We start from the raw sequence: 22390 nt of genomic DNA, 5'->3' as shown, positions 1-22390 counted from the left end.
CCCGCGACCTCCTTCTGTGGGATGGTAGATTGGCAAGTCCAGATCATAGGTTGCAGACCTGCCATCACAGAGCATCTGTGTTAATGAAGCCAGCAAAGCAAGCAGCTGTGGAGCAGAGCTTCCTTTATAGCACCATCTCTTGCCACAGGCGGAGTGATACCAAATGCACTCTGCCGGGGGGAAGCAACAGCAAGCGATACCTGAATGGAAGACTGTTATTAAAGGTCAGTTTATTACTAAAATTGCAGTGTGTATATGGGCATATCTGTGCAGTGCTTACTGGGCTGCTGTCGAACTGATCCGCAGGAACAGCACACCTTCAGGTTAAATTGTATAAATAAGGCCGCGCCTATGGAATAGGTCTTGATTAGCAGGAGTAAGATAGGTGTTAATTTATAATTGTGACCTTATATTCTTATATGGTTTTTTTATTAGTTACAGCTCTTCTATCTAATTTTTTCTCTTATTCAGTAAAGCTTTATTTTTTGAGGTTGCTGCCACCCTAATATGCAAAGGCTGCACTAGACAACCTGCATCAATGGAATAATATCTTAATTGAAGGTTGTTGGCGCTACCTCCACTCAGTTGATTTCAATACACACTCTACTTCCTCAACCTTATTAAGTCTATCACCTTAACTAAATGAATTACCCCGTGTTCCGTATAATCTCAACACCACCCCATTTTCAGTGCCTAAAACTCAAGGCAAAAAATATATATGAATTGTACCCCACTTTGTATTCCCTAAGTGAAATAGTGCCACTATAATTTCATTAACAATTGAAAATCTCAAATCAAAAAATATATATAAATACAGGGGACAATGATGACACGTAGTTGGTAAAGGCTTCTACTGTAAACAAGCCCTACCCACAAACTGAAAAACCCAAAACACCCAAAAAGCCAAAAAAACTGAAAAAACAAAAAACACACAAAAAAGGGGGGAAGAGCCCCCAGGGATTTTAGTATTTACCAGTGCCAAACCTCTCCCTAATTGGGGAAGAGAAACTATCTCCAAATTACATATAAATTCTTTGTGCTAATAATTAAATATTAGATATATTGATAAGTGTAAAAAGGAGGAACCACAAGATTTCCTCATACGATGATATTCAAAGAAAAAAGAAAAAAGAAAAAAAATTTTTTTGGTGAACAATCAAAACAACAAAATATATGAGAAAAACTGTTACAACCAGTGTTCTATACACCAATCCACAGATATGTGAGAGTGTAAAAAAGTCAGGTGAAAGCAGTATATGCCAAAAATAAGCAATATGAATGTTATCAAAATATTTCAGTCCACATAGAGTCTTCTATAACCGTATCAATGCAATTACGCCTCTTCAGAATACAGGAAAGGTGACTTTCGTGAGGTGCCTGCGCTTTATTAGTGACTTTCGTGCTGGTTCCCCCTCAAGGATCCCTACTCACCAGATCCATTCACCCCCTAAGGGGTTACACGCCTGTAATCTGTGTCCTATTTGTCCGAAGATTCCACCATCCAGTTATATCTTCAATGGGGCCTTCTCCAGGTCTTTTAAAGGGATACAGGAAAGTTCTTATGTCCGATAGTGATTCCTCAAATAAAAGAAAATTCCCTCATGGTGTAGTATTTTTTGAAAGAAGGGGGGAACAGTCTGATGTTTTTCTTTAAAAAGCAGGTATTCTTAATTAAGTAGAAATAGTAGGAGGCTAGTTTCCTCTTAAAAATACTTTATTAAAAAACTTTATACAACACTCTGTGCAGCAAAAAGGGGGTTTTTTTGAGATGCAGTTTAACAGTCCATACATCAACATACGCCGTATATAACTTGTGTTATACTGCTCAACACCCCTTTTATTTAGCAAAAAAGACAATAAAAAATAAAATATAAAAAGAGAAAAGAGAACAAATGCAAGATGAGGAAATACAAAGCACTAATTCCAGAGTGCAAAAAAAGTTATTTCCTTTATATATGTACCACAAAAAATAATTAAAAATTAAAATAAAAATAAAAATTAAAAAAATGAAAAACAAAACAAAAACAAAAACAAAAATCTCCTATGGTCCTTTGCATAAGTCTGCAGAATAACTGCACTTAAATCCCAAAAACCCTATTCCCTTAGTACTCCAGTCCCCTTAGTGCACTGGGGTTAACTGGTGGTCTCCTCTAAGGGCCGTTTTAACAAACTTAGTTTTTGGGTTGTGAAATGGGACTTACGTAGGTTAGGAGAACCAAAACGAATTGTTCATATTAGAAGGAAAAAGTATTCCGGGCTTGTACCCAAATATTTTATTCGCTGGTCCGCCGTAGAAGCGATTCCCCTGAACGCGCGGCGTGCGTTCCAGGCTGCGTTCCAACGGGTCCAGGCGCACCGGAAGTGACGTGTGTGCGTAATGACGCTGTACGCGTTTCGTCAGAGACGTCCTCAGCATCGCTGCTGAGGACGTCTCTGACGAAACGCGTACAGCGTCATTACGCACACACGTCACTTCCGGTGCGCCTGGACCCGTTGGAACGCAGCCTGGAACGCACGCCGCGCGTTCAGGGGAATCGCTTCTACGGCGGACCAGCGAATAAAATATTTGGGTACAAGCCCGTAATACTTTTTCCTTCTAATATGAACAATTCGTTTTGGTTCTCCTAACCTACGTAAGTCCCATTTCACAACCCAAAAACTAAGTTTGTTAAAACGGCCCTTAGAGGAGACCACCAGTTAACCCCAGTGCACTAAGGGGACTGGAGTACTAAGGGAATAGGGTTTTTGGGATTTAAGTGCAGTTATTCTGCAGACTTATGCAAAGGACCATAGGAGATTTTTGTTTTTGTTTTTGTTTTGTTTTTCATTTTTTAAATTTTTATTTTTATTTTAATTTTTAATTATTTTTTGTGGTACATATATAAAGGAAATAACTTTTTTTGCACTCTGGAATTAGTGCTTTGTATTTCCTCATCTTGCATTTGTTCTCTTTTCTCTTTTTATATTTTATTTTTTATTGTCTTTTTTGCTAAATAAAAGGGGTGTTGAGCAGTATAACACAAGTTATATACGGCGTATGTTGATGTATGGACTGTTAAACTGCATCTCAAAAAAACCCCCTTTTTGCTGCACAGAGTGTTGTATAAAGTTTTTTAATAAAGTATTTTTAAGAGGAAACTAGCCTCCTACTATTTCTACTTAATTAAGAATACCTGCTTTTTAAAGAAAAACATCAGACTGTTCCCCCCTTCTTTCAAAAAATACTACACCATGAGGGAATTTTCTTTTATTTGAGGAATCACTATCGGACATAAGAACTTTCCTGTATCCCTTTAAAAGACCTGGAGAAGGCCCCATTGAAGATATAACTGGATGGTGGAATCTTCGGACAAATAGGACACAGATTACAGGCGTGTAACCCCTTAGGGGGTGAATGGATCTGGTGAGTAGGGATCCTTGAGGGGGAACCAGCACGAAAGTCACTAATAAAGCGCAGGCACCTCACGAAAGTCACCTTTCCTGTATTCTGAAGAGGCGTAATTGCATTGATACGGTTATAGAAGACTCTATGTGGACTGAAATATTTTGATAACATTCATATTGCTTATTTTTGGCATATACTGCTTTCACCTGACTTTTTTACACTCTCACATATCTGTGGATTGGTGTATAGAACACTGGTTGTAACAGTTTTTCTCATATATTTTGTTGTTTTGATTGTTCACCAAAAAAATTTTTTTTCTTTTTTCTTTTTTCTTTGAATATCATCGTATGAGGAAATCTTGTGGTTCCTCCTTTTTACACTTATCAATATATCTAATATTTAATTATTAGCACAAAGAATTTATATGTAATTTGGAGATAGTTTCTCTTCCCCAATTAGGGAGAGGTTTGGCACTGGTAAATACTAAAATCCCTGGGGGCTCTTCCCCCCTTTTTTGTGTGTTTTTTGTTTTTTCTGGTTTTTTGGCTTTTTGGGTGTTTTGGGTTTTTCAGTTTGTGGGTAGGGCTTGTTTACAGTAGAAGCCTTTACCAACTACGTGTCATCATTGTCCCCTGTATTTATATATATTTTTTGATTTGAGATTTTCAATTGTTAATGAAATTATAGTGGCACTATTTCACTTAGGGAATACAAAGTGGGGTACAATTCATATATATTTTTTGCCTTGAGTTTTAGGCACTGAAAATGGGGTGGTGTTGAGATTATACGGAACACGGGGTAATTCATTTAGTTAAGGTGATAGACTTAATAAGGTTGAGGAAGTAGAGTGTGTATTGAAATCAACTGGGTGGAGGTAGCGCCAACAACCTTCAATTAAGATATTACACCTTCAGGTTAACTGCACTGAGGCATACACTTCTGTTATTACCTGCAGGTTTGGTGAGCTCTCAGAAAGTACACCACACCTACAGGCTATAACAGAAGTCTATGGCAAAGTGTAGCTAACCCACAGGAAAGACACAGGTGCACTGCGCTGCAATAGTGTGAAAGGCCCCTTTCACACAATCAGTATAACTCAATAGGACCCTCCATTCACCTCTATGAAATGGCAGATTAAATGGATTTGTCTCCTTTATACCCGCCTACCTCCAATCTGATTCGCAAAAAAAAAAAAAGAGATCAATCCCCTTCCATCAGGGCGGATCGGAGGACCCATAGAGTAGAGTGGGCTGTGTCCGCTCTGCACGGACCTGTCATCCGCCTGCTCTGCTCATTGTGGCCCGTGACCAGTTACCAAGTCGCTTAAGGGGCCCTCGCCCTTAAGGTTGGGCACCCCTGCTCTAGGGTGTCTGAAATGTATATATATACATGTATATATATATATATATATATATATATATATATATATATATATATACTGTATATATATATATATATATATATATATATATATATATATATATATATATATATATATATATATATATATATATATATATATATATATATATATAATGTTTGGGGATTCTAAGTAATTTTCTAGCAAAAAAAATGATTTTAACTTGTAAACAACAGATCTCAAAAGAGGCTTGGTCCTTAAGTAGTTAAGGGATAAGTTCACCTTTTAAAAAAAAAAAAGTTTTGCAGGTAAAAAAAATGTGCATTTATTTTTATTTTTTCTATTGGGAGCCTGGAAAGCGTTGCACCCACGATCAGCAGATCAGAGCTTTTGCAGGCTCTGTGTGCAAGCTTTCTGGCCATACATCTTACAGCCAAGCAGTTACACACTAACAGAAAAACATCAGTGAACTACCACAGTGCACAAAAACCATGTGGTGGTTCATTGAGAACTACAAGCCAACAGCCGGACCTTGTAGTTTTCTATACACAGGTCTCTGTGAATGAATGACGTGGCAGTGTGGATAGAGCCCTACACATCCACGTTCTTTGCAGAGTGTGACACAGAGCGGTGGGGGGAAGATCCCCCGTTGCCTGTCACAATGGGGAGCCAGTGGAATTGTAACATGTTACACCCTGAATAGGGATGTAACATGTAACATGTTAAAAAAGTGAATTTATCCTTTAAAAACTTTATTTTGTGCAAGATGAATTTAAAAGGCGTTTAACAGGTGGTGATAAAGTGCTATGTCTCCCCCCAGTTCGCATATGGCAATATGAACTGGCACGCGAGTCTGGTGCTATGTGGTAAGCCACAGTAGATTCACAGGGTTCCTGCATCCCACAAGTGTGAACCGAGCCTGATCCTCCCCTTCTTGGGTCCCTTGCCAGCGCTCCTGGTCCCTCCCTCCTGCCGAATGCCTCTATAGCAAGCAGCTTGCTATGGGGGCACCCAAGCCAAGCTGCTGCTCTGTGTATCTATTCACACACAGAGCAATGGCTCGGCCCCACCCCCTCTCTCTCCTCATTGGCTCACTGACTTTGATTGATAGCAGCGGTAGCCAATGGCACCCACTCAGCGAATCAGGAGGGAGAGTCATGGACAGCCGAGTCTCTCATGCAACATCGCTGGATCGGGATGGGACTTGAGTAAATATTAAGGGGACTGCTGCACACATAAGGTTTTTTATCATAATGCATAGAATGCATTAAAATAGAAAAAAACCTTCTGCCTTTGGAAACACTTTAAGCCAATCTATTTTAGGATTCTACAGATAAGGTCATGTATGTTCCCGTGTATACTGATCCTCTGTAAGGTACATGTTGGATCCTGAGAACTCATGATTTTGCTCCAAAAAACGGAAGAATATCTGCTATGCCAGTTGTTATTAATAGGACACATACAAAGTGAGGAAAGTGACAGCTCAATCATTCACATCAGCATATTGTGTCCTTTTTGTCCTCTGTCACCTGTCATATAAGAGAGACAGATAAGAGGTATAGTGCCAATTGGCGTTACAAAAGAGAAAACACTGAGCTACTGTCTGTGAATGTATCAGCTGTCCCCACCATCATCAGTTTAAAGCAGTGAAGCCTCGGAGAAAATCTCAATAATCTTGTATCTACAATCATACATTCACAACTAATGCTAAGATCAATGCATAAAAACATTTATTAGTTTACTAAAGTATTTCTCAGACTCAGCCAAAGTACCAACATGGAACGTGTTTTTAAGTTGAGCTGCTACAGATAAGCTAAAAATGTTAATGATCCTTAAAGTGGGAATACATAGTTTGTAAGCAAGCATATGTGAGGGTATTAATGTGGGAAGGAAAGAGCAAAGGGTTAATGTCATATGTTTGGTGATTCCTACTAGCATTGGATGTAAGACTGAGGCTAAAAGTGTTGTCAATAGGGATGAGCTGAATGTACTTGGGTTTGGTTCCAGGAAGGTGCACAAAACACTACTAAAGTTTGGGTGCTGAATTTGAACCTTACTGAAATCAATGAGTGCCAAATGTTAAAAAAAGTAATGACCATTTTCTAGACTAATAGGCAAGCCAAATAAATGGCACAGGGGCCGGACATTTTCTTGGGGGCATGTACCAAATCAAAATAAAAAAGTTTTGAAATTCCATTTGGTGGAAACCTAGAAAAGTGATGGCAGAAAAAAGACTAAGGCCTGGTTCACACCTACAGTATGCATTTTTGAATGCGTTTTCAGTTTTGCAGAAACACACTACAGTCCATTTAACATGGTTTCCTATGGGTCACGCTCACATCTGTGCATTTTATGAAAAGGACCAGGGACCAGCAGGCTGTGTTTTTGGTTCCATAGACTTCAATGGATCAAAAATGTGTATTGAAGAATGGTGCCTAGAAAAAAGCACATGAAATATGCATCAACTGCAACCTGCATAGGTGTGAACCATGCCTAAACGGTCAATTGAGTCTGCCCTTTTTTATTATTTTAATTTATAAATGTTTATATATATGTTATTTTTTGTTAATTTGTTTGTCTAATATAGATCTATGATTGTACCAAGCATGTTTGAATCCAGGAAAGGAGGACCCCCACCTTGCCAACACCCACATTTTAGAAAAAAGGATTGCGAAAGTGAGCTAGACTTTCTCAAAGAATACCAGACTTTGTGGGCACAACATGAAGCAGTACATGTAAGAACAAAATATTCTTTATTACAAATATTGTTAAAAGACCACATATAATAAAAACACTACTACATATGCTACTCAACAGTAGTTCAAGAGACACCCAATTACAACCATGGAGACATGGATCCAATCATATAAAGCATGTAACAGTCCATCGATATACAAAAAAAGTATGAATACATGTCAAAAAGTCAGGTTCATGAATTCCTTCATGCATGCTTGTCAATGCATTTTGCAATGATTTGCTTCCACAGGACAGAATGGGTAGGTGCTACTGATTGGCCTCGAAAAGACAGACACTGGGCAGAAACAGTCTCAGGGGAAGGGGACACAGGAGTCTCCAAAAGGAGACCCAATAATTCCAGATGACTAATGATGTCCAACTCCCAAAGTTGGCGCTGGCGAGAAACCACCTCCTAAGATAGACAAAAAATTATCTGACCACTCTATTAGAGCAGAGGCGTAAAAGTTAGGTCCAAGGGGGCCAAAAGAACATACAGAGGGTTAACCAAAACTCAATTTTGAATATCTGGAAATGTGGAGGAATCCCATAGTGAATAAAGATATAATATCTCTGTGACATATTTGCCTGAAGCTCAAATTAGGCCTTATGAAGTCATAATATCAGAGAACACTCCTCCAAAATAATTGTCTACTTAAAATAATCTCAAGGGTTTACTGACCACCAGATAGAGACTGAAGGTACCTTATCATAATGGAATCAACCCCATAAGTAACAATGTCCCCCACTTGGTAGCTCACAAATAGAGCTTAGCCAATCCCCCAGTAGGGTGGGGGAACCTCACTTGGGAACAGCGTTCTTTTATTATGACTGCATAAGGCCTAATTTGAAAAATATTATAACTATGTCATAGAGATACTGTATATTTATTCACTATTCGGGATCCCTCCACATTTCCAGATATTTAAAATTGAGTTTTGGTTTACCCATCTGTATGTTATTTTGGCTCCCATGGAACTAATTTTCATGCCTCTGCTCTAACAGAGTGGGCAGATAATTTTTTGGCTACCTTGGGAGGTGATTTCTCGAAGGCCCAACTTTGGGAGCTGGACATCATTGGTCATCTTGCATTATTGGGTCTCCTTTTGGAGACTCTTGTGTCCCTTTCCCCTCAAACTGTTCCTGCCTGATGTCTGTCTTTTTGAGATCAATCAGTAGCAACTACCCGATCTGTTCTGAGGAAGCAAATTTTTGTGAAACGCATTGACAAGAATGCATGGGGGAGTTCATGGACCTGATTTTTTGACAACTATTCATGCTTTTTTTGTATTTCGATGGACTGTTACATGGTTTACATTGGATCCATGCCTCCATGGTTGTAATTGGGTATCTGTTGAACTACTGTTGAGTATCGGTTGCTGTAGTGTTTTTATTATGTGTGATCTTTTACCAATATTTGTAACAAAGAATATTTTGTTATTACATGTACTGCCTCATGTTGTGCCCACAAAGTCCGATATTCTTTGAGAAAGTCTGGCTCACTTTTGCAATACTTTTTTCATGTTTGAATCCATTTACTGCTGACTGACTTTTGAACTTTCTGTTTGAACCTTCATGTTAGTTTGAGGATACCGCCTCCCCCTGCAAATGAGTAAGGGGTAGTACCCCTACTCGTTCATAAAAAATGTACACAGTACATAAAGACACCATACTTTTTGACAAGTCCTTTAATAATTCAAAAAACATAGTAGTCCCATCATCATTTACGTCATGCAGCAATACAGATCCACATAAATAAAATAAAAAAACAATAAAGTAAATCCATCATCAATCACGCTGTCCAGAGATACAGATCCATGTCATTCCCTGCGCATAATTCCTACCAGAAGAAAAATACCACTGACTGATGGACACTTCTGATCCCACTGCTGACTAGCACCACCCCTCTAAATGTAAACGAAGGGGTGGACCCTTCCAGGTTATGTCATTGACCAAATATGGCCACAGCCATGTTTGGGCAATGTCATTGCCCAAATATGACCCTGTAGCCATATTTGGTCAGTGATGTCACGCTATACCAACCGCTTTGATGACTGGGGATTTACCTTAGATTGTAAGCTCCTTGACAACAGGGATTGATGTGAATGTACAATGTATAGGTAAAGTACTGCGTAAATTGACAGTGCTATATAAGTATCTGAAATAAATAAATACATTTAAAATTAAAAGCAGAATTATTAAGTTCATCTATAAACAGCTCCTGCTCTGTGTTTACATTAGAGATTATAAGGTTGTCATGTAAATTTTGTTTATCTAGCGTAGCAAATTCAGTGTTTCTGCTGTGAATTTTGAGGAATAATTGCCCCGTGGTACCTGCAGCTACAGAAGCCAGTGAGGGATTGTTTAAAAGTGCTCATAGCTTGAGAAAGGAGCACGTGCTGAGTGTATCCCCCCAGTGTGCATGCTCCAAAACATGATGCCAACACAGACGGCGCTGCGTTGCCGCCTGTGTTCGAGCTTGTGTTCCAGCCCACGTTCTCAACCATCCATCATCTTACCAGCATATTGCCAGCTAGGACAGCTCCACGAGTGGCGGTAACGGTGCGGACTAGTGAGGCTCCCTTCTACTGGATCATTACATACAGTACCTCACAAAAGTGAGTACACCCCTCCTTTTTTTGTAAATATTTATTATATCTTTTCATGTGACAACACAGAAGAAATGACACTTTGCTACAATGTAAAGTAGTGAGTGTACAGCTTGTATAACAGTGTAAATTTGCTGCCCCCTCAAAATAACTCAACACACAGTCATTAATGTCTAAACCGTTGGCAACAAAAGTAGTTTAGACAATAATGGCTGCGTGTTGAGGTATTTTGAGGGGACAGCACATTTACACTGTTATACAAGTGTCATTTCTTCAGTGTTGTGACATGAAAAGATAAAAATAAAATATTTACAAAAATGTGAGGGGTGTACTCATTTTTGTGAGATACTGTATGCCTATTACTTATGTCTTCCATGTGAGTTGTATCCTTTTACTCTACTATTAAATGCTTAACAGTCTACACTCAGAGGCGTCTGTATCTTATTTATTTTATCAATGACAGCATCCATGTTTCTGCCATGCCAGTTTTTTTTTTGTCTTTTACTTAAACTGCAGTTTAACTTTTAGTTCCCCTTTTTTATTTCTTTCAGAAATAATTTAATATAACATAATATAGTATAAGATACTTGTCAATGGGCTCCCAACAAACAGGATATTAGATTACTTTAGTAACCATCCACAGGGACATTTTCATGTCTCTTGATCATATTATCAACTTTTCCATTAACTACTAGATACAGAACTATTATGGAAGGCAGAGACTTAGCCCAGGCCCAACTTCCTATGAATCTGTATTGTATTGTTCTGAATTATAAAATTGGAAAGAATAGCATGCACCAAGAAAAAAAAATAACACACCACTATGCTTGCTTTCATAGAAATAAATTAAGACCATAACTATCCCATGTGAAAAGCATCCTGAGTCAGGCCTTTGTGCTCAGTGTATCTCATCACTAATACAACATGTTCATTATAATGGAAATTTATTCAATTCATTGACTACTCTTGGCTTGTTCACTACTGCTGGAACACTTGGGTCTGGTGGACAAGACAGTGAGACTCTTGGTTGAAACGCTACAGTGCAAGTTGAAATTGGACAGAGAGGCTGGATTTATTCCCAATAACTGACATAAAATGTAGATTTGTTTTAAAATTATTTCAGAATTTTTTTGGGTATGGGCCACGGAGGCCCTGGCCAGCAGTAATGAAACTCATTCAGAGATTCTCCCGTCAACTGGCTGGAATTTAGTGCTACCCGTTGACCTGAAATTAAATTAAAGGACAACTTTCAGACATGACGACATTGTTGGGATAATAATTTATAACTTCTCTTGGTGTTTGGAGAGGAAAAGGAGAGAATGCAAAATACAACTTGAGAAACATTATTTCTCACTAGAAAGACAAAGGAATCAACCCTTAGAGTACAGTAAAAAAAAAAAAAAAAACTCCCCTTCATAAAAGTTGAATAAATATTGTATTAAGAGATTTTAGAGAATTGTATTAGCAGGCTAGACTTCAAAGCACGTCATGATATCAGCTTCTACACTTTTACTACTTGGTGTTTTTTCCTACCTTGTGTTGGGAAAAGAAGACATTTGATTTTTTTTTCATCATTCCTGTTCCAGTTTCTTTATTCTGTAAGAGTCACTTGAGAAATAGGATCAACTCGATTGTCCAGATTGCTCTCTGTCTTGCATACACCTATTTTATTTTTATTTTTCTCAGGTAAGGCTTAATGTACACGGGATGTTTTTACAACCTCTCCTGAACAATTTAACTTGACAGATAGTTTAAAACGTCAGTTTTTCCACGTTTAAATGCCGCGTTTAAATGCCGCGTTTAGCTGCGTTTGCGTTTAGAAGCGTTTGAAAAAAAAAACCTTTTCTTTGCCTTCAAAGAAAAGCCTATAAACGCAACTGCATAAAAAGGACATTAAATGAACCTGTGTACGTGTACACATAAGATAACATTGTATGAGCTCAGGGGCAGTTGAAAAAAGCATCCAACTGCCTCTGAACGTCCATTTACCAGCAGCAGTGTACATGAGGCCTTAGTTGAGGAACATATTTCTCTCAGCCTTTTCTGAGTCTGCCCTGGACCTCCTCCTAGTCATGGTCATGCCTGAAACACCTCCTAAAGGAACATCTTCCATGTACCTGTATATAATATCAAACTTTGTTTGTCACCAGTCAGTAGGTCTACTTTATCCTTACGTTCTCAGAAGTACAGGCTCAAGGCTCAGGCTCAAGTGCATCCCGCAGTTGTCTTTCTTTAGCTGACCTAAATAGTTTATTCTTTCTCAGCTATAGATATTGAATGGAATTTGAGATCAAGACCACAGCGATAAGCTGAAATAATTTTTGTTGTTTGTGTATTAATTTGTGCATTCTTCTTATTTCTTCATTTTTGTTAGTTTAATCATTTCCAGTGAGCTTATTCTAATTAGGGTCAGACTGAGAAGGTTAGCTTGGGATTCATGTTGCTGAAGCAGAGTTGTAAACAATTTTTCTGAAAGTTTAGAGGTGTTTACTGACTAACTATCAGGGAAATATAATGTTGTAGTTATCATTACAAACCCCGGAGCCAGGGATGGGGATGATGTATTAAGATAAAACTTCAAAGTCCATGTGCAAAGTGTTATAAAAGGCTATGAACGAATTATCATGTTTATCCATAATCCTAAAACTGAGAAGCAAAGTTGGGTGACTATAGGGCCTACGGAGGAGGAATTGATATAATAAAACTAAAATGTAAATTACCTTACTTAAAAAATCAGATGGATATGGTGCTGATATCAAATTATACCCTTGATACATCCAATGGGAATCTTGTTGCTGGAGAAAAGGGAACAAGTAAGCAGGTAAAATGCATTTTCCATTACGTCTTTTATCCATCACTGATGATCTACCTCTGGATAAGTAAAACACAATGTAATAGCTACCAAGCATCTCTACCAACATCTGCATTATTTTATCTTAGATGAGCTTATTTGAGGAAAACCTGTCTGTTACTATTTATAACTGTTTGACTGCACAGAGCAGAGCTTATGTGTACAGAGCTCATGTAATAACTGTGGCCCGACTCAAGAATCTCTATCAGGTTCCTATTGCTATGAGATTTGGAAGTAGGAGGTGCTGGATCCAAATGTAGATTATTCACAGGCATAAACTGTGCTGTGGTATACAAAAGTTTTGTTTGCCAGTATACAAATATGAAAAGATAAGAGGAACAGCAGTCCACAATCTGGAAGTAGTATATTAACAGGTTTATTGTGCTGAAAAGATAAATAACAACTTACATTGTGGCAGGTAAAATCAGGCTCATCAGATAGTAAGGACTTCCGATGGACAGCCTCGAAACAAGAGGGAACCTCAGACCAAGATAGGAGTACTGGGTGGATTGATACTCCTGCAGAACCAAGAGAACACACCAGGGGGCACCAAACTAAGCGCAACATTAATAGTACTGAGAAATACTTGTAAATTAGTAACTCACATGGGAAAAAGAGATGGCACTTTTATATGTAATCCATGAGAGGCCGGCTCATGCATCTGGGATAGAGAGCCTCTTCTTACAACTTGCAGCTTGGAAAGTCCGGACATCAGGCTGGATGACAGCTTAGATCAGGAAGTGGAAACCAACGAAATAGTGGAGAGCTTTTTGTGGGATGCAGAACGAAAGTGATGTCATCTGGATGCAAATCCGGGGGGCAGTTCTATGCATTTCAAGGTGCCCAAGTCTCTTTCTCAAACTAAGAACATGTTCACAGCATACATTTTCATGTTATAACATCAGCATTGTAGTAGCAATACAAACAATAGTTATCTTTTGACAATCCAATATAAGATTACTTGATAAATTTGCTTTCAATACAAGCCCCGATACATGCGAAGATAGAAGTGGTCATTACGGACAGGGTGGCAAAGTTTGAAGCCCTTTGGATACTCTGGGTATCTCCTACCAAATTTTGATGAGTCCTTATTCCTTCTGTAACTACCAACTCCTCTATGTCCCATTAGGGACATGTTTCAGTTCTCCTTCTTCTGTTGGTTCCTGGGGTTTTCCCTCCCTTCCCTTTCCCCTCTAATTCCTATCTTTTTTTTTTCTTCTTCCCCTTCCTGTCCCCTTCCCCACCATTCCCTTTTTTTTTTCTTCTCCACCCCTCTTACTATTCCTTTTCCTTCTCTCTCTCTTACTCCCCTTTCTCAGCTGTATTTTCCTTTTTTGTCTTATTTTTCCTCTCTTCCTTTCTTTTTTCCTCTCTTCTTTGAGGTACGCGTTTGATAGTGGGTGTCGATGCTGCCTATATGAGTGATGGCCTATTGGCTCAACTATTTAATTTCCCTAACATGTAGATGCACTATTCCTTAGTAGGTGGGCAAAGCCCATTCCCCCTTATTTTAATTCTCTGACTCCTGAGGCTTTGAGCACAACGAGCGCTAGCTCCACCGTTGACTCATTGATTAAAGCCTCTCTCACCATACCTTCTATTAATTCCTGTTACATTTCTTCTTAACCATTTGTGCATGGATTACTTATTACACACTTGTGGTGTGGTGTTGGAGCCAGTGACGAGCAGTGTTGTGTGTGCACTGTTGGTGTGTGAGGAGATCCCAGCTGTTAGCTGTATTCAACTGACCTTACCATATGCGATTCATTCTGTTGGAAAGTGTGAGTGAAGTTTACCCTTAGTTTATAGGGAATATTCAATATACTATCTGTGCAATGGTCTTTTTCTTTTGTTGTTTCCTACTGTGGAAGTTCTTTGAAAGCCAGAAGCCAGCCCATGCTAATGAGCAGCTAAATAAATGAGCAAGCCATTTCTATCATTGGGTTACTCATTGAAACCTGTCTAAACTCATCAATCACTAAAGACGTTACATTTCTTCACAGCCGTATGCTGTCCTATTGACATATTTGTGCACTGTGGTTCATCACTTTTTTATTGTGTTTAATAATTTATCATCACATTAATATTTAGTTTTAGGATTTTGTTATGGTGAAGGATAATATGTTATTCATAATAGGCTCCATTTGCTTATTTTGCACATGATTCACTGATTGACCATTAGGAGGTTACACCGTGTTATATTGGGAGGTTAATATTAGCACATTATACATTCTAAATATAAACAACACTTCCTGCTATGAAGTGCTGCACAATGATTGTGCTTTGTTGCTCCTTCTCACAATGTAAGTCTATGAGTAGGCTGACCTTTGGAAAAAAATCAGCACAGTGGTGTAGTGGTTAGCACTCTCACCTAGCAGTAAGACATGTTGCTGGTTCAAATCCCAACCACGACACTACCTGCCTGGAGTTTGCATGTTCTGCCTGTGTGGGTTTCCTCCCATACTCCAAAGACATGCAGGTAGCTTAATTGGCTTCTGTCCATAATTGGCCTTAGTATAAGAATGGGGACCTTGGGTTGTGGGCTCTTTGAGGGTAGGGACTGATGTGAGTGTGCAATGTACAGGTATAGGGACAATTGCAGACACTCACTCACGATGGACTGGTGTCTTTATTCAACCTTACTAACTATGTAACTATGTACTCCCTGTGTGGTGATATGTTATCTCAACAACTGTTAGGAAATAAAGTTGAGCAATTACATGTACATTTAATGCAATTTCAAAATTTGGAGGAGCAAGCTTGTACACCTGAGCAATTTCTTTATGGTAAGAACTAAAATAAAAGAGGTACTCCTTGACATTACACTGTAGCTAATCTTTGCCTGTTCCTGAGTACTAGCAACTAGTACTAGCTCGGGCTACCGTGATTACCCGTTTATGTCAGGTCTGTTTTAAAGTAGAACTATGGGCAAAACTTTTTTTTTTATTTAAATAGAGGAAACGGAGGGTTATAACCCCTGTCAATTTTTTTTCTTTTGCCATCTGTGTCCCATTGGGCAGATTTACCTTCACTTCCTGTCCCATAGCCAAAACAGGAAGTGAGAGTAAATCCCCGCAAATTAACGGGGTCCCTTGGGTCCCCCAGTTCACCAGAACTAGGCTAGCCATTGGAAGATTCCCATTTTCTTACTTTTCTGGGGATAACCCAAACTTTGGAGTTTTCCTTTACTTTCACTTTTAATGATAACGGAAAACATTGTAAATTGAGAATATGAATCTCCTTAATGGAGGCACAGACCGCACTATAAACCTAATAGGTGTTCTTATCCATCTGCACCCTGTTCATAACAAAAACAAAAAAAATGTTTTGTCTTTAGTTACACTTTAAGGAGACCTATTTTTATTTCTATGACCTATAAATAGCTTTCTCACATATTTAATATTGTAGTAAAACATTATATACTTTCTTTTCTCATATAACAGCACATTTTTTTTTTAGTTTTATGTGCTGACTTCATATTGGACACTTATGTCTTATCTCATTGCCATAAATCAGGCTTGTCCACAGGGATCAGCATTTCTTAAGACCATTATTCTAAAAAGTAATGCTTCAATATAAAAAATTGTTCAGTAATTTGCAACTGTTAATGGGCTGGGCTTGCAATTATCCAGCATCTGGTGAACTGAAGTGCAGGTTCCTGGATCTCATCTTGGAGAACCGCATCATAGAAATCCCAGAATTCAACGTTCTAATTTCAATAAACTTTTGATATTTCAGCCAAGATATCTCTGCTTGAGAATGTCCAGATTATCGAGAGGACGGTGTTGTTAAATAGATATAATGTTTTCATAATTTGGCTAAGCAGACTATTTGTAATATAAATCACATACAGTACAAGGAATCAGCCAAAGGCCAATGTATGTGGAGATGGGCCCAGACCTCATGTCATATCACAATTCACAATGTACTACCAGTCATTAAGCAGAGTTTGACAAGTTGTGTTGCAGGAAGCTAGATTTTCGCAGGAAAGAAAAGATTTAAATATATGTTTTAGATGAAAAAATAACGTAGCTGTAGCTATTTCCTTCAGATTTTGGGACTTTTTTTACTTAAACTCTAATGCCCCGTACACACAATCTGATTTTCCGAAAAACAAATGTTGGATGTGAGCTTCTTGGCGGATAGTCCGACTGTGTGTATGCTTCATCTCACATTTGTTGTCGGACTTTCCGCCAAAAAATGTTGGCTAGAAGGTTCTCAAATTTTCTGTCAGCAAGTCCGTCGCACAAAAGTCCACGCCTGCTCGGAATCAATGCTCACCAAACACAACATTAGCAGAAGGAGACCAAAGGGTGGCGCATGATTATTGAACTTCCTTTTTATCGGCTTGCCGTACGTCTTGTACGTCACTACATTTGTAATTGTTGGCCAACATTTGTGTGACCATGTGTATGCAAGTTGGAGCCAAAATCCTTTGAACAAAATTCCACAGTTTTGATGTTGGAAAATCAGATCGTGTGTACGGGGCATAAAGTCTACAGTATGTCATGGGTGGATGATATAATGAGAGTGATGTGCACTGATTTTTTGCAAGACATTTGACATTTATAATTTCCACATGGTTGAGAGGTTGATTATACAGTATATGGTATGGTGTATTTTGTTGAATTATACAGTGGGTATAGAAAAGAATCACCCCCCTTTCAAACAATAGCATTTTGTTACTTTTCCTGAAATGAAGACAGGCACCATTTTTGTTTTACAAGCAGAAACACAAAACAGCACCAACCTAAGTGCAGTATTAACGTTCACAAATATTTATTTAGAATTTAGAATGTAGTACACTCACTCTGTGTAGGAGAAAATCAGGCACATCATGTCACGTGTGACATCACCACATCGCAACCCCAGATACCTCACCAGCTGACCTCCGTGACGCTGTGCGACATCGAGCCAGAGACGCTGGAAACCACCGGCGCCACCGGACGAGACGCTCCAGCGCAAGAGGATCACCTTGCCCTGGGAGTCCTGTGATGAACTCTGGAACATTTTCCTTACATACATGATGTGCCTGATTTTCTCCTACACAGAGTGAGTGTACTACATTCTAAATAAATATTTGTGGACTTTAATACTGCACGTAGGTTGGCGCTGTTTTGTGTTTCTGCTTGTATATCTTCTAAAGGTGTCTTCTATCCTCCAACATGCTGCCTCAATGCTTGTGCAACGATACTTCCTTTCTCAAGTGACTACAGACTTATTGTTCCATAACAACTTCTGAATTGTTTGGATCCTTACAAAAACAGCATTTGAAGTCCAAACATTGTTCTGTACTTCAGCTATAATATACCCCTTACCTTCCCATCCCACCCCCCCCCCCCCCCCCCCCCGCCCCTGCTATATGTAACCCATTAGCGCAACACAAAATTATTTTTTTTACCATTTTTGTTTTGTCCAGCTGTATTTCAACTTATAACATCCAAGTGAAAAATATAACACTAACATGTCTGAAAAAAGAAAAATCAAAAACAGAATCACTGAGTTGGAAAAAGAACCCCCCTTGTGTCAGTATTTTGTTGATCCACCTTTTGCTTTAATTACAGCCTTTAGTCTGTTGGGATATGTCTCTACTAACTTTGCACATCTAGACTTTGCAATATTTGCTCACTCTTCTTTGCAGAACTGCTCAAGTTCAGTTGAATTTGATGAAGACCTTTTGTGGACTGCAGTTGTCACACCATTCCACAGATTTTCAATGCATTTTAAGTCTGGGCTCTGAGTAGGCCATTGAAAGACATTCAGCTTTTCTCCTTAAAGGGGTTGTAAAGGTATTTTTTTTTAAATAAAAATAATAAACATGTTATAATTACCTGCTCTGTGCAAGGGTTTTGCACAGAGCAGCCCCAATCCTCCTCTTATGGGGTGCCCCTCCGGAGCTCCTGGCTCCTCCCCTTCATTGGGTGGGGGCGCGCTCCCAAGTCCCACTGCTGCGTCCATTGCTACAGACAGCAGGACTTGGCCCCGCCCCCGCTCCAATGGCTCCTGCTGCTATCAATCTATCCAATGAGGACAGAGACAGCGGCTGGAGCCGCTGGGCTCTTGCACATCGCAGGAACGGATGGGCTGAGTTAAGACTCCTGACAAGTGCTCCAGTACCTGCTGTATTGAAACAACCCCATAAAAGGATGCTACCACTTCCATGCTTTACTGTAGGAATGGTGTTATTTGGATGGTGAGCTGTATTGGATATATGCCAGGAATATTGTATGGTTTTGAGGCCAAAAAAATATATTTTAGTCTCATCTGACCATAACACCATTTTCCATGGGTACTCAGAATCTTTAAGGTGAGATTTGACAAAGCTCAGTCCTGACTTCATGTGGCCTTTCTTGAAGAGTGTTTTTTTTTTGGCCACATTTGTGGAGATTTTGTGATATTGTTGTCACATGCACACAAAGACTAGTCTTTGTCATACATTCCTGCAACTGCTTCAGAGTTGCTGTAGGCCTCTTGGTAGCCTCTCTGATCAGTTTCTTCCTGGCTCTTTTATCCAGTTTGGAGCAATGTCCTGATCCAGGGAAGATCTGTCTTGTATCAAAAAGTGCAGCTCTGAAGTACACCTATATATGAAATTTAGTGTATGTGAAAAACAAAAATGATGTAAAATATAAAATAGATAAGGAAACAATCCAAATACATAAACAACAGTGACCAGAGTCCCAGAATAAATGTCCACTGTAATTGAACTCTTGAAATTTGAATTTTCAAACAGCGCAGGCCACAGAAATTCTTGCAACCGACTACTGGATAATCACTGAAGGTGGATTCTCTTACCGGATAGGTTGGTCACATCCACCATATAGTAGTGTGTCATCAAGGCTCAAAGGGGGCTCTGATAGCCCGAATGGAAGGGTTTCCGGCCAGATGATATATCTCCTCCGGGTTAATTGTCCCACTCCTCGGTCCTCCGCAATCCCCAATTCAGAAGGGTGGATCGACTCTCCAAGACTCGGACACCTATAGAGCTTGATCTGAAATTGCTCCACGGAAGCTCACCATAGAGGGGGAAAGCACAAAAAGGCGCCTCTCATAGTGAAATTCAACCAATGACGGTTTATTGTAAACAAATTTCTTGAGTATAAAAAAGTGCAAAATACATAAAAATCACATGATATATAAATAAAAAGGAAAAGCAATGTGGGGAGCAGGAATATATATAGATAACCTTTTTTTGTTGGCTATATAAAAATAAATACTTTTCCGCTACAGACTATATGCTCTAGATCCCTTTAGGTCCTTCCCCCTTTTTTTGAGGTTTTTATGGCCATCTCTGTGTCTGTTATGGAGGGATCCCCTCGCTTCCTATCAGGATCAAAAAACTTCTAAAAGAAAAACACAAAAAACACAATCAAAACCACATTTCTCTCTCATCTATTGGGAGATACTTTTCTTGGAGTCCATTAAGGGACCAAATGGGTAATGAACTGTCATTTGTGCTAGAGTCTAACCCTAATGTAGGCAGCAGTATAACCCAATACTTCATGACTTCCAGAAGGATTGGCCACTAGTAAAAACAAGGATTTCGAGTGCGTGATTTCCTTTTTCATTGCATAATTTTTTTATAGTAGAGTGGAGAAGGGTCACAATTCTGGATGGAAATGAAGGTACATTCTCCTAGTGGTTTCACAGACAAAAGTAAAAGCCTGAGAAAAAAAATAATAATATTATATCCAATGCTACTGCCAGAGTTCTGAACTTTCTTTTTGCTTGAAATTCCAGGAACTGTAAACAGAAGCACAGTGGTGACAGCTAGTACAGCAATCCAGCTCCTTGATGACCGGAAATCTCCTGTGGTGGCAGGTACTGTGATTTTTTGTTCATCTTTTTCATTTATAAACAATTTCCTTTACAGAGGCTGAACCAAAAAAAAGTAGAGAGGAATGGAGTATATATACCATAATAACCATAATATTTATTAATAAATAATAATATAATATTCATATACACTCACCAGCTACCTTATTGGGTACACCTTGCTAGTACCTGATTGAACCCCCTTTTGCCTTCAGAACTGCCTTAATTCTTCAAGGCATAGATTTAACAAGGTGTTGGAAACATTCCTCAGAGATTTTGGTCCATTTTGACACGTTAGCATCACGTAGTTGCTGCAGATCTGTCGGTTGCACATCCATGATGCAAATCTCCTGTTCCATCACATCTCAAAGGTGCTCTACTGGATTGAGATATGGTGAGTGTGAAGGCCATTGGAGTACAGTGACCTCATTGTCATGTTCAAGAAACCAGTGGTGAGATTATTTGAGCTTTATGCCATGGTGCATTATTCTGCTGGAAGTAGCCATCAAAAGATGGGTACACCATAGCCATAAAGGGATGGACATGATCAGCAACAATACTCAGGTAGGCCGTGGCATTTAAACGATGGTCAATTTGTACTAAGAGGCCAGCCTGGACCGTTGATACAAGGCAGGATGGATCCATGCCTTTATGTTGTTTATGCCAAATTCTGACCCTACCATCTGAATGTCGCAGCTGAAATCGAGACTTATCAGACCAAGCTGTAGTCCATTTGCTTCAAGGTTCGATGTGTTCTGCATACCTTAGTGGTAACAAGTGGCTATTTGAGTTACTGTTGCCTTTCTATCATAGCTATGTAATCTTTATACGTCTCAATAATAATCAAAGTAATCTGGGCAATTTTTTGGTGTGAAACTCTGAATTCAACAAATGATCTAAATATTTTAAACAATTTTGAATCTTAGTAAAAACAAAAATTGCAGACTGATGTATTAGATCTGAATGATGAGGATTGGACTGAGGCATGGGATAATCACTTATAAGTGACTTATATCTGTCAGGGGCAAGTTGGTATGGTTAAACATTCTTCACAGAGCATATTACACATCGTACAGACTCCAGAATTTAAACCCTGCCCTCTCTTTGGCCTGTGGGTTATACAGTTACTGTAGCTTAACTGGGATTTTTTTCATACAATTTGGACCTACCACACGTTAACATTATACAAAAAATCTGCCTATTGGGTCTAGTAGAAGAAATGACTCCCACCACTGAAACTATGCTCCTAGGTCTGTTGTTCTTTTATGCCAAAAAAGCCATAGTTATATGCTGAAAAAAATCAGACTTGCCTTCCATCTGGAAAAAAATTGGTAAATTTGAAATTGCCATTGTACCAGGATAATGTGAGAACAGAGGTTGTGGAAATAAGTTTATGAATGTCTAGGTAAAGTGACGTAAAGACCCCCCAAACTACAAATTCCATTCTTGAACCCCTTTTTTGCGATCAATGAGTGGTAATGCACTTCGAAAGCCTACCAGCTAAGCCACCCCCCCATCTTCATTTTAAGGTTGAAACTGAAGTGGAAGTAGGGGTTGATTTACTAAAGACAAATAGACTGTGCACTTTGCAAAATGTACTTGCACTCTGCAAGAGCAGTTGCTCCAATGCTTAGTAA

The 22390-nt window shown here is 39.0% G+C and overlaps 1 protein-coding gene across 2 annotated transcripts in view; it reads left to right on the top strand.

Annotated features, from left to right (window-relative positions):
• CACNA2D3 (calcium voltage-gated channel auxiliary subunit alpha2delta 3) overlaps positions 1–22390 on the top strand; it is a 1440485-nt gene that overhangs the window by 1086672 nt on the left and 331423 nt on the right. For both annotated transcript variants that reach the window (XM_077452052.1, XM_077452053.1), the window contains one exon: positions 20679–20759. In XM_077452052.1, coding sequence (XP_077308178.1) covers positions 20679–20759 — 81 coding nt within the window. The remainder of the gene's footprint in view (positions 1–20678; positions 20760–22390) is intronic.

Source organism: Lithobates pipiens, unplaced genomic scaffold (genome assembly GCF_037356315.1).
Source record: "Lithobates pipiens isolate NorthernLeopardFrog02 unplaced genomic scaffold, aLitPip1_a1.2 Scaffold_23, whole genome shotgun sequence".
NCBI classification, from domain to species: domain Eukaryota; kingdom Metazoa; phylum Chordata; class Amphibia; order Anura; family Ranidae; genus Lithobates; species Lithobates pipiens.
The sequence above is the reverse complement of the archived record's forward strand: the minus strand, read 5'-3'. Positions and strand labels throughout refer to the sequence as shown.